Here is a 13499-nt window from a genome sequence, read left to right as displayed (position 1 = left end):
CGGGAGGTGTTAAAAAATTGGGGTTTAAACTCTATCCAGGGTAAGATGAACATCTGTAAAACTAGTTAAGGCTGTGGAAATATTTCCTATACCTACTGCCAAGTGTTTTCCAGTCTCGCTTTTTTATACGAAGGCTGGGTGTCCAAGTTAGCATTTTATGAAAACATTTTGCAAATGTGACCAAAGTATGAAGTATAACAGATGCAGTGGTACTCAGCCTCAGGATGCAGTTGGATCTGGGCTATATTTGTGCCCTCAGCTGGAATGCAGTGCTACTTAACTGTATGCATGCATTTAAATCCTTAAAGAACTTCAGATCTTCTGAAACTGCCTGGGTATAAATTTCATTTTTTCTTATCTGGAGCTAATTCTTCAGTCCTAGTGCAATCTTATGCATTTCATTGCATGTCAGCTCTGGTATTTGTTAATTAATGTGGCTTTTAAATTACATCATCACCCAACAAGGCTTGCAGGAGGGGGGCTATCATATAGAGCTCCGGTTACTTTGGGGTAAAGAGAATGGGGAGAAAAAGAGGAAGAAGTTTGAGATAGGTCTGTAGCATATTGGAATTCAAGTGGGCCACGGTTGGTAACATTTCTCTGAAAGAACAAAATCTAACACTCCAACCCAAAAAAACCACCCAAACATCAGACAAATGTTAAATGCAGATCAAAGAAGAAATTTTGCTTTGGCTGGAAACAAGAACGAGAGGATCCAGCTTTTTGTCTGGCCTTTGTGCTTTGTAGAATTTTGGAACTCATCTATGTTGCGTTTTGCCTTTTTCAATTTTATCAATTGAAAGTGGCATTTTTTTTTTTTTTTACCAGCATGGGCCTTGTTGTAGTTTAGCTTATTCCACTTGGCAATTGAAGCAGGCTATACTAGATGATTCATCTCTTCTAATGTAAGGTTTTGAAATAATATACCACTAATTGTGTTTGGCACAATCCTAGTTACGTAACTGTCTTAAACCTTTAGATGATAAAGCACATTATGTTTTCTGGAAACTGTATCCAAGTATTTAAGAAGTAGTGAGAAAATAGGGAAGTCAGGGTAAGGGAGACAGTAATTTGACAGGTAGCTAAGAAAACTTAGAGAATTTCATGCACAATATACCAGCCTTGGGGAAATTTCTACTCTTTTTACTTAATTATTTGTCTTCTCAGTTGTTAGTTTATTGACCTGCTGTCCAGTGACCTCTCCTGATCATGAAATAGTAAGCTAAGAACAATGCCAGAAGAGATGCTTGTTCAAGAGATCCAGTTCTACGTAACTCAGAGGCACCATTCTGTGTTACAGAGATTTCTCTTGAAGCATTAAATTGAATGATTTCCACCATCTTTCAAGGCTTGAACTGAATTCATCCAGATAATTTCCCACCCATCTGTAGTAACAAACAACTTACGAGGTGTTTATCTTCTATTTTAGAGTGCTTATGCAATACCAACCATGGCCTTCTCTTTTCTCTGCCATACCTCAGTCTTACCGATTTACTGTGAGCTCCAAAGGTAATGTATGAGAGCACATGCAATATTCAAATACAATGGGAGCATTCTATTCTATTTTCCTAAATTAATCCTGAGTATTATATTTTCAAGTTAATGCCATCAAACACTGCAGCCTCAATCACCTTCATGTTTCTAATCTGCTCTGGCTTATCTTCTTCAACTGGAGAGAAAAACAGCAAATGTGGTTCTGTCACCAATGTCAGTACATTGTCTTGGCCATCTAGGGAAAAAAGGTCATTTACTAAGGTGCTCAGTAGTTCTTTTTTTTCTTCATTATCTGTATTTCACTAGATTGTGTTTTTTTGGCCCAGATCCTGTATAAATTGCTATTTTTATTTTATTAAAAATCAAATAAACGTACAAATAAATCTCACTGGCAGGCATGGCAGAATTCCTTTCCAGCTGGGAACGGTGCTAGATGTCTGTGACAAGTGAATCTTCACTACGAGATAAAAAATACTTTAAAAAGAACCATGTTGCTGAGAGCACAATCTTCAGCAAATACTGTATGCCCCTAAATTACGAGGTTGCTTTCTCATAAAAGGCAGGCTGCTATGTTTTCTAATAATGTAGCTTACGTTGTGTTGAATGGTCCGCGATACAGATGAATCAACACTTTTTTTTTCCTTTACGTTTCAGCCCATCCAAAAGTAGAATGCAGAATGTAGCTGTCACAGGAATTGGCTTGAGTTTCATAATTTACTTTATGTCTGCTCTGTTTGGCTATCTGACATTTTATGGTGAGTATATTTTTGAAGTATTCTCTAGAATGCAGTGTAATAGTAAATGATACATGCGTTGTCTTTAGTACTTCAGGCTTGCTTATGCATTAATACACTTGGATCCTCATAAATCTTAGTCCCATTAAGAATCTCTCAAACTGTTACAGTACCACTGACTTCTCAACATGTAAGTGCAGGGTTTATGCTCAAAAATACTCTGCACACAAGATATGAATGTGACCCATGACGAGCTAGCCCTAATGCTGGGGAGACATGAATTTTTGCAGGCATGCTTGTCCTGTCTGATACAGCTTAGGAACAAAGCATGTATTACCTCCTTGTTTTGCTTTTGGGTTTTTTACAAATTTATCAGAACCAGCACTAGCTATTTCACTAGAAATCTGCTGAAAGTTTTGTTCCTTTCCTAAAATAAAGCTTTATTGTAAAGGGTTGCACAAAATAAATTCTTCATTGTGCTTTTTTTTTTTAAATGTGTAAGGTAAACACGGAAAAGAATTAACTGGCAACAAGAAACTCAGAAGGTCTGAGACAGATGAAGGAGCAATCTAATTTTGTGTCTTGGCTTCAGTGGAGGGCAGGGACAAAAGGCTAGGAAAGAAATTAAAAATGTAGAGCTCAAAGCTTTGAGTTGGGCTTCCCAGCACATGCTTCCTATCTTCAGTAAATTGCCTTGTGTGCATTTCCTGAGTCAGAAGTGGTGTCTGTCTGATGCACATACTGATCCAAGAATCAGAAGATCCACGTTTCTTAGAGATATCGTCAACACAGCACTTGAAGAATATACCTTTTTATTTTCCAAACAGAAGAGTGGGATATAAAACTGCCCTGACCAGTTCCATGGATATCTTTCAGTTCTAGAGCTGACATGACAACGTACTTCAGTGCCAGTGTTACAGCTGCATTTGGACTCTTCAGTACAATTGGGTGCAGTTTTTCAGTTGAGTTCAAACATAAGTGAGGGGTGGTATTGCATTTTGCCAACACTCAGATGTCACAATTCTTATCTACATAGTGGCTTTTGTTTTTTGAAAGGTCCATCATAATTTTGGCAGAAGTAGGTGAGTGCCTCTTTTAAGGAACAATAAGACAACGATACTAACAGTACTAACAATACTACAGTAATGTTACTACAGCATACAGCAAGAATTTGGCTTTTAGAGGCTAAAAATTGCAAATTTGAGGGGAATTTTGCACCTTGTTTCCCAAGCATTACTGTATGTCTGATGTACCTTCTGAAAGCGTTCTCTTGACACAGAATCCTTTGAAATATTAAGTGGGGGGTCTTGAAGCCCCTAGTAGCATATAGGCCACTATTACTGTTGCTGTTTCCATGTGACTTTGTAGGGAATTCAAACTCGAAGCATCACTCTGAGAGATTCAGCAGTCAGTTGTCTCCTGCAGACCATTTGTCTCCAGGTCACATCTCAGCAAAAATAAAATATAATAATTCATAGAAACTGACCCAGTTCCTATTACTTTCACTGCCATCAATTCTTTGAGGCAAAGCCCTTTGACTGCAGTCTTTTAGTCTGTGTCACTGTGAATATTTCTGGTTTTCTGAGCGTGATTTCTTTCAGTAATTCTTAGACTCAGGAGCCCCAAACACCAGAACCAACAGTGAATGTCTGCAAGAGATTACATTTTTCCCTTCCATGCTTCTGCTCCTTTTTTTAACTTTTTGGTTGTCTTGTTTAATTAACTTAGTTCTTTAAATAGGGGGAATCTGTTTTCTGTTCCTAAAATACCAGTCCAGGAAAATGTAAAACATTTTATTTTAAATTGAAAACAAAGAAGGAGTTCCTTCTTTGAAATGAGTCATATTTCATCGTTCTGTGGCTCAGAAGTTTTGTACTGTTTTCTGTGAATTTGAAACTCAATGCAGCGCCTGGACTTGGGTGGAAATTTGGTCTGTTCTGAAGCCCAACAAAGCACTCTGAGTGGGAGGAGCAGAGAGACCACTTCCAGAACTCTGACTTGCTCAGTGGAGTAGTAGTGCTGCTTACAGCATTGCTGAAGAGTTGTGATAGGAAGCTTAAGCAGCCCAGATGCATTTTGTTTGTTCATTAGTGAAGCCCCTTCTTAAGTTTCAGATCCTTTGTCAAGGCTCAATCAATCGGCTCATCCTGACTTTAATTAAACCTACATTTTAATTTGTGACTAGTGCTTTTTGTTGTCTGTTTAAAATACTCCTATAGGAAATGTCTGAGGCTTGTGCATACTGACATCTGTATGTTTTCTTCAGTTCTTGGAGATGTTTTCAGCAGTTTTCTAGGTTTTACTTCTGCTGTTTGCTCATCCCTTCAGGCCACTAAAACTTGTCTTTTATTTTAAGTCTAGCTAACGTGGTAGAATTCAGATAAGATTAAAAATTGCCTTATTAGTGAGTGGATTGAAAGTTTCAGAACCCGTATCTGCATGCTTGGAATTGCTTTCTTTTTAAGCCTTCCTTTTCCATATTTCCTTCATCTTCTCTTAGATGGCTTTTAGTTCAGCAGAGGCTCTACAGGATCTTGCCTCTTGCACGCATTGTTTTCTGTTTTCTCTAGGTTGCAAATCAGTTTGAGCTGGTTTATCAGTAGTGCTTATATACAGTCCCCTCCACTGTGCATTAGTCACAAGCTGATGGTCCGTTTGAATGTAAGCTTCGTACATGTTGCTAAATACTTCACATTAATTCTCAAATGATTTAGAGGAGAATTCCTTTTTCTGCTTTTCAGACAAAGTGGACTCTGAATTGCTGCGAGGTTACAGCAGTTACCTGCCACATGATACTGTCATCATGACTGTTAAACTGGCCATACTGTTCTCTGTGCTTCTGACAGTCCCTCTAATCCACTTCCCAGTAAGTACTCCTCTCTGGCATAAGCAATGCTAACACTAATGCTTTGCAGGCTGTAGTATCTGAGACACGTCTAGTCCTGTGTATCTTATTCACTTGTCAAGTGATTGATCAAAGACCACATATTTGCATATGTTCCAAAATAACAATGAACTGCTAAGCTAATTTGTGCTCTAGAGACAGATTTCAGATTAAAACTAGGCCACAGCATTGTTTTTAATTTAGAGAATTCAGAACTTCTAAAGTTTATTTAGTTTGATTTTTTTTCTTCTCCTAAATTGAGTTTTGCTGACTTAGGTTTAGATCCTTTCTGCACGCACGCACACACACACTTAGACTTGAAAACTCAATTTCATCGTAAATTGAAAACACATATTGACTTATTTCACTGCAAGAATACTGCCTTAGCTTATCAATTCCATGGTAGATTTGAGAGAATTCATTCAGTTATGAAAAATAAACCAAAAATAGTCAAAACTACATCTAGGTAAGTACACACATTACATACCAGTTGGCAGCACGCTATTGCCCCCAAACCTTTGCTTGTCCCAGCAGGAATTGTTCTCAGGACCAATGGCCACATGATAAATATTGCTTGAACTCTGAAGTTAATTCCATGCTACAGAGAGAAAAAGACGTAATTTAACTCTTATTAAATGATTTTTGCATTTCAAGTTAAAATGTTCTTTTGCATCTGGTATGGTAAAATTCTTTATACTCGTTTGTGAAATTGAAATAAGATTAAAAAAAAAGTACATGTGTTCATTTACCCATTCAGTGTTTGTTTTCATTTCATGTAGGCGAGGAAAGCTGTCTTGATGGTGTTTTTCTCTTACCTTCCTGTGTCTTGGATTTGCCACATCCTTGTCACTTTAGTTCTGAATGCAATCATTGTTTTGTTTGCAATGTATGTGCCAGACATTAAGAATGTGTTCGGAGTAGTTGGTAAGTTGTTGTGGGTTTTTATTATTATCTTTCTCTTTGAGAAGTTCAGAATTACACTGAGCTAGTATGTTTCAGTCGTGCTCTGAGTAAAGTCTTATTTCTGGTTTTTGTAGGTTCAACCACATCGACATGTTTGCTTTTTGTGTATCCTGGACTGTTTTATCTTAAACTTAGCCGAGAGGACTTTCTGTCACCACACAAACTCGGGGTATGCTTTTTCTGTGCATGTGCTAATTGCATTTAAAGAGGCTCATTTTAGATACATTTTAATGCACTGGAGAGAACGAAATCTAATGGGCAAAGTTCCAGTTTTCAATGCAGTTCACAAAATCTGTGAGCGTTTTCTTTTATTGTTCACGTTAGCTCTGCTGTGTCTGAAACTTCTTTTTTACAAGACCTCTCCGAATAGCAGAGTGTCTGTATTCTGGACTGTAGATCTGAATACATGCTTTTCTCTATAGTTTTCAGATGTTAATTTTTAATCCAGTTTCTCTGTGGTTTTTACGCATTACTCTGATGTTGTTTGGGCAGCTGGAACAAAGCCAAACTGTTTAAGTGAAACAGTGTTTATGCTTGTTTTCTATTTAAGCCTTCTCAAAACCATGTTGTTTTTTTTTCCTTTATGGTTTCTCTTTTGGCACATTTGGTTGAGTTCTAATTGGAATTTGTGCAGCAGCCTGCTTTTTGCACTGCAACTGTACTTGTCTTCTTTTTAGCTGCTACTCAGCCCGATGTCATGGCAGTGTCTCAAATTATGGTAGTCCAGGTTGGAAAAGACCGCTAAGATGCCCGAGTCAAACCCCAACCCATCCCCACTATGCCCACTGCCCACATCCCTCAGTGTCACATCTCTGTAGTTCTTGAACACCTTCAGGATGTTGACCCCACCACTCCCTGTGCAGCTGTGCCCCTGCATCACCACTCTTTCTGAGAAGGAATTTTTCCTAATATCCAAACTGAATCTTCCCCGGTACAACTGAAAGGTATTACCTCTCGTCCTAAAAATGGTGACAGAGTGCCTGTGCTGCGACCATCTGCCATTGCTATGACTCATAGGACTGCTCTCATGTTGATGAAATAGGGAACCTGAAAGAAAATCCAGTGATGATGCTCTTTCAACCATTTTGAGTAAAATATAAATTAATTTTCTTCATTCATTCGCAGTTGTGTTTATTCAAGCAGATCTGTACAGTTCTCAGGTGAACAGTGCAAGTGAACCAAACCATTGTGAGAGTGCCCAGTGAAACTATCCCTGAGCAGACTTAGTTTCATTTCATTCTAAGCAGATACCTTGTGTTTGAAGACTTTTTTTGTGTTTGAAGAACTAATTTGCAGCATGAAAGATTATTTTAAAACACGCTGTTTAAACCTGTTCTTACACAATTTTTTTTATCTTCAGTAATACAGATTTTTTCCTTCTTTCTTCACAGGCATGTGCATTGGTTATTTTTGGCGTTTGTGTTGGTCTGCTCAGTTTAATTCTAATAATCCTCAATTGGATTAATTAGTAATGCCATGTGGTTACTGTCCAAAGTGAGCTTCAGGAGGACAGCAAGACCCAGAGATACGGACAGCCTACAGAAAGCACTGACAGCAACCATCTTCAGAACAAATAACACTTTTTCAGCCTGTTGGTGATGTTCCTTCATTACTCTTGAGTCTAAAATACTACTTAATGATGCTCTTGCGGCAGGTAAAAAGATCTCTTGATAATTCCTGCTGCACAAAGATGGTTTGGTGCACGTGGTGAATGAATGCAGAACCTTAAGACAACTTTTCTTTTAAAGAGAATGAGGTGGATTTTAAATCAGTTGTGATGTGCATATAACATATTATCTTAGCAGTAGAAGACTGCTGTTGCTTTATAATTTCCAAAAGTTCAGCCAGTTGGTATTAGGAACTGACTGATTCCAAGTGTTTACCCTAATTTATCCTAATACAGATTCAGAGGCCGACCATCTTAGTCCAGTTTAATGGACACAGCATGATAACTGTATTCTTGTTTTATACCTCCTGTGTACTTGAATCATATTGAAGTAATTTTTAAATTAGCAGCTTTTGCCCATCCAACATAAGTTCTTGCAGCATTAGTGATTCTGTTTGTAGTTAATAATTGATCACTTTCAGTTAATTCAGTATTATTCAGATTACCTCAGTATTCCTGCCAGTGGGAGACTTTTTCTCTCTCACTCCCATTTCTACCAGCATTTCCTATTTGAAATAGAACATATCTGTGTTTTATGTACTGCTGTGTGTTTGGCCTTGAAAGGTGGCATTCTGCTGTCCTGAAGGCAAAGGAAATTTTATGTTTATGTCACCTTGATTTTTACCCCAAATCTCTAAACATTCACACACCCTTTTGTAATTGTAATTTTTTTCTGTCTAAATGAATCGTGAATGCAGTTTTCAACACCAGCTGGGCTTTGTTACATATGGTATGGGGTGCCACCACAGAAGTTCCTCATACCAGCCACTGCTTTCATTCTACTAATATCATGGTAAGCTTCCTTAAATTTGCTACTATCAGATGGAATCTGATGTCTTTAGAATAGCCTAATCTCTTGAGATACTTTATACCCTGAAGAAGTTAAGCCTCCGCAGAAATGCCTTATGTAAAGTTCAGAAATCAGACCTCAGATTCAAACAGCAAGATTTAGAGAGTGGGAAAGTTCTTCATTATTTCCAGATGCAATATTTCTTTTAATTTAGCTTAGCACTTTTTCATCTGAGAATTGGAATGAGATACAAATGAAACATAGTAAATTAATTTATCTGTGTAACATGAAAGAAGCTAGTGTATGACATTTATGGAAGTGTTTCTGTCCGTAAGGTGAACAGTAAGTTAGTTGACTCTAGCTAGAAAATCCTGTTGAAACAGTTCTGTTAATATGTTGACATATGTTTTCTCATTTGAGATAGGGAAGATGCCCTAGAAACTGACATTTCCAACCTCTAAGCAGCAGGTCTGTCTTTCTTAAGCTCCTGTGCAAAACTGGGGCCAGAAACTAAAAGTAGAAATAAAGCTACAGCAAAATCATAGCTGTGCCGTTCCCAAAAGAACTTCTGCATATTTTCCAATGATGCAGGAGAGGCAGCATTCAGTCTTTTAAGTATTGATTTTTTATTTTTGTTAATGTTGTCACGATAGCTGGTAACTCAGCTCCTCACTGCTGGTGGCTGTAGAGCAACCTGAAAATTGATTTCAGCTTGGAAGGACTTCACTTGTAAGCTGACTGCCTTGGGAAAGCGTGGCTGCCTGTGCCAGTGGCCGCAGGGAGCACTGGGCTCTCCAGAAGAAGATGTGCCAAATTCAACATAACCCAGAGAGAATGCGCTTGATCCTTCCCTGTGTAATAGGGAGGAACAGAAAATAGCAGAGTTGGAACCACCATCTCTGTTCCTCAGCTGGCAAGCTATGCCTTCTCTGACTTCAGTGCCAGCAGATCACTCAACTCTTGGGATCTGTAAGATGTTTTTCCCTTTTGATAGATGGCCTGCAGGCACCCAGGTGGTGTTGGTGTGCAGTTGGTACTGCTTCAGGAATCCTTTTGCCTGAGGAATGTTCTTCTGCTTAGGAGTTTAATGCAGAAATAGACTCGAGTGATGAGGCATAGGAACTAATTCAGGAGTTTTGTTAGGATCCCCATTCTTTATAAGTCAGTACACTATATTCTAAAAAAGATTGCAGGCATTTTTATCACAAAGCTTCTACCTGGGGTTTCATGACACAAGGTGAGGTCACCACCAGAAACAGCATGTCCACTCCTGGGTAGATGCTCACAGCTTATTTCTATGGCACTGGCATGGTGGTGGCTCCTGCTCAGTTTCTCTAGCAGAAAACCTGGAAAGATGATGAGTTATCTGCCAAAAACTGAATGAATTGAGCTCTTTGGGAACAGGAAAGGGAAGGAGGATGGACTTGGACTGCCTTTTTAAGGCCACAGCAGCCATTAGATCAGTGTTTTTCTCACACACCTGACTCTCCATCTTTGTGCACTTGGGATGCTTCTAACTTGAGAGCTCTCTGGCCTCCTGTGATCAAGGGGTTGGCCAGACAGTTTCTCAGCACTGTGTGAGTATCAGGGATTAGGGCTGTCCATCTTGCCTTTGTCCTTGCAGGTCACCCTTCCTTTTCAGTTCTTGACAACCAGGTGTAGCCCCTCCTGCCTGTGGCTGCCCTCTGATTGCTGCGTGCTCCCAGACTTTGTTGGCTGTAGGGATTCTGCCAGGCAGAGCATCTCTGGCAGCAGTGCAAAAACCTGAATATCTATTTCATATGAAGTGTACCTTGAGAAGTCAACGATAGCTGCAGATCAGGGAATGATTTTCTAACTGAACCAAAACTTAGGAAAACAGGAGACCTCACATTCACATCAGTGAACTGTAGATATATTTTGTAAGATGCTAGAAATTAGGAAGAATATTTCTTAGAATTGTGAGGTTTTATGAAAACCATTTCTCATATATCACGGTCTCGCAGCTTACTATTGAATAGTAGTTGTAAGACATCATTGCAGGCACTTTATTTTAAACTCTGAACAGCAGGACTTAATGTGGAAGATTTACATCATCTGTGAAGGTGCAGAAAGTTGGCAAGATTCTGCTGAGCTTTTGCTCTTTGTTTCTCCCAGAGAAAAAAACTGAGTCTGCCCTGCACTGCAATCCCCTATATCTGCACAGTTGGGTTTGTGTGCATCATGTTAAAAGATGGGGCTGAGAAAATGCTTGAAATAAGGTGTCGGTTTTACAGCTGATTCCTGTAATGCAATGGAAATTACTACATTATTGTTTTTAAGCTCTGGGTACATGAGCCAGGCTGTTAACTGACTGCTCTGGTAGGTAGCATTGGGCTGATGAATACCAGTGTGTGAAGTTAATGTTCCGTGAGGATGAAGGGAAGCAATTCGCACCTCTGCTGGAGCTCTATTATTACATTTTGGCTGTGGTGCAGAAGGGATGGAAGCACAGTGGTTTGCAGAACGCTGTTGTCTTCCATTTGCAAAAGAGTTAGAAATGCTGCTACTTTTAAGAAGATCCTATGATGCATAACTTAAAACCCGAGGAGAGGGGCAGAAGGAGAGAACTATTGCTGCTAAATTTAGGAAAAGGTGTGTTCATTTTCCACAATTCAGAAACAGAGTAAGGACACTGTTTTTAATCTTAGTCTTCCCCAGACTGTTTGTGCATTGTGTCCTGTAAGGGTTCACTACAGCAGTACGCAAGCATGAGTTCTGTTGAGCTCCACTCTCACACTCACATACTTCTAAATATATTTTTCTTTAAACTTGGATACAGATTTTTGTTGTTGTTGTTATATTTCCAGATTGGTGAATTTCAATGGTTCTGCTTTATTATGTGTATACCTTTTTATTTTCTGAAGCCTCGGCTAGAAGGATCCTTTAGCATTTCTGACCTCGTTTGGAAAGGTTGCCTTTCCCCAGCTGCATAAGGAGAACAATGTAAGAGATGAAAATGAGTCAGTAGCCTTTGATTTGTTTTCTCTCGTTCTCCTGTTTCCATTCCGTGCCCATCTAAAGGCTGCTCAGGTTTCAGATGCACTGTGGTTAGCTGGGCTGGAGGTGTCTCTTATAAACAGCATTGCAGAAGGGAGCACTGCACACAGTGCTTACAGCCTGTGTGTGCATTGTGCTCAGTGGTCATTGTTTATTCCCTTGTTTTTAAGCATCTTAATACTGATTTTCACTGCAGTTGTTTAAAATTCTCTCATGTCCCTGTGCAGTGTAAACGGAACCTCTGTGATACCGTCCTCTCCTCTCTGCCCCTCCTTTCACCTTCCCCTGGGCACGGAGGCACAACGGTGCAAAAAGATCTCTGTGCTTGAGCTGCTAGGGCAGATGTTACATCCCACCCTGCTTGTAAACGTGTTATTTGCATGGGAGAGGATGCAGGCTTGTTCTTTATTGCTGTGTTTCTGACTGTGCACAAACGGTCGTTGTGGTGAGGATCTGGAAGTCAGTGCTCTGAAAGCTGCAGTTCGTGGAGGCTGAGAGGACTCAGAGGAAGCATCTGCCCGTGTGTACCTCCTTTGGGCAGCAATAGAGCAGGTTATAGACCTGGGTGGGCCTGATCCAAAATGGCCAGTCTTTTTAAAAATAATTTCATAAAATTAATTTTTAGGATTATCTCATTGGAATATGGCAATTTTCATTAGCATCATCATGCAGATTCAGCAAGGCATACAACATGTGAGGACAGAGCTGTGCCTGTTCTGGATACAAGTGATCATTTCACCTTGAACACAGGTGTGTTGAGCTGGCTCCAACGCTCTTACAGAGCCAGAGTGAGGTTCTGGATTTGGAATTCTGCAAATTCAGCAGCCTGGCTTCTTTATTTTGCTTCCTATAAACAGTAGGAGGAGATGGACATTGTACCAATGCATCCCTGCAAAGACATGAAGATTAATCACGTTGTTTCCAACTGTCCCTACGTACAGAAATGAAGATTAACGTTAGCTCAGTAGTGGGCATCCTAATGCACTTTAATTAAAGCTTCAGCTTCAGGTCAGTCCAGGAGTTATAACATTGCTGTAGATTGCTGTAGAACTCCTCTCCTAATTAGATTTAACATTTAACACAGAATCATTGCTTTACATTGCCTTTGATGTTGAAAGCATTCATTATAGTTGTTCTGCATTGCATGGAGCTTTGGGACACATCTACTTCCCAATGACTGCCACTATCAGACAGTTTCCACTGTTGAAAAAAAGCTGCCTAATTTTTTCAGTTTGTGGTGATGTTTTTAGTATTTGTGTTTCAAAAGTGATCATTTAACTGTGCTTAATGTGGAATTGAAGTTTTCTTTTTTAAAAGAAGTCATCTGTATGTAAAAAATACCTCGTGAACGTCTGATCTGTGTGCCATGCATTTCCTGTTTTGAGTTCTTCCTCCCACAGATTTCTATGGAGCAGCCTTGGCGTGTTCCAAGAAAAACAGAAAATAAAGAACAGTGTTTGCATAACTCGTTTGCTGCTCATCTTTGCTTCCTGTGCATAGTGTGGAAAGCAAAGTGAAGCCAGCGCTGCGCTCTGCTGTCGGTTCCAGAAGTGCAAATTTGTTGCTGTTACCCCAGCTCAGGCTGTAGCATCTCCATGGCCAAGGAAAGATGGATGACTGCTTGAGGAAACTGCCTGGGAACCACAGCATCAAGGAAGGGAAGGGCCTTCTGTGCTCCCTGACAGCTGTCCTGGCTGCTGACCTTTGTGTTACACACCCCTAAACCCTTCAGTATGAGGCAGTCCTGAACAGGGCAGTTATATGGACCAACCTCATTACTCTGCTACAGACTTGATTCCAGAGGTATAAGAATGGAAGTGTGCTCATTGCATGGAAACAAGCATCAGCAAATTTGTATCTCATTTGTAAAATTCCCCCCAACTAGAATTGGTACAAATGGCCTACAGCTGCATTTTTCATATGTGATGCAGAAATTGGTGCTGCCCTGCA

General features: G+C 39.7%; 1 protein-coding gene across 3 annotated transcripts in view; it reads left to right on the top strand.

Moving 5' to 3' along the window:
* Window positions 1-13014, top strand: part of SLC38A6 (solute carrier family 38 member 6) — a 38016-nt gene extending 25002 nt beyond the window's left edge. For 2 of the 3 annotated variants that reach the window (XM_085225809.1, XM_085225808.1), the window contains 6 exons: window positions 1430-1509; window positions 2149-2249; window positions 4970-5094; window positions 5892-6036; window positions 6150-6244; window positions 7467-13014. In XM_085225809.1, coding sequence (XP_085081935.1) covers window positions 1430-1509; window positions 2149-2249; window positions 4970-5094; window positions 5892-6036; window positions 6150-6244; window positions 7467-7544 — 624 coding nt within the window. In that variant the 3' untranslated portion in view covers window positions 7545-13014. Of the gene's footprint in view, window positions 1-1429; window positions 1510-2148; window positions 2250-3284; window positions 3311-4969; window positions 5095-5891; window positions 6037-6149; window positions 6245-7466 lie in introns of those variants that run through there. The other variant, XM_085225810.1, reaches the window with a different exon arrangement.
* The last annotated feature ends 485 nt before the right edge of the window (window positions 13015-13499 follow it).

Source organism: Meleagris gallopavo, chromosome 5 (assembly GCF_905368555.1).
Source record: "Meleagris gallopavo chromosome 5, MGAL_WU_HG_1.1, whole genome shotgun sequence".
Lineage (NCBI taxonomy): Eukaryota > Metazoa > Chordata > Aves > Galliformes > Phasianidae > Meleagris > Meleagris gallopavo.
This window is presented reverse-complemented; position numbering and strand designations above follow the sequence as displayed.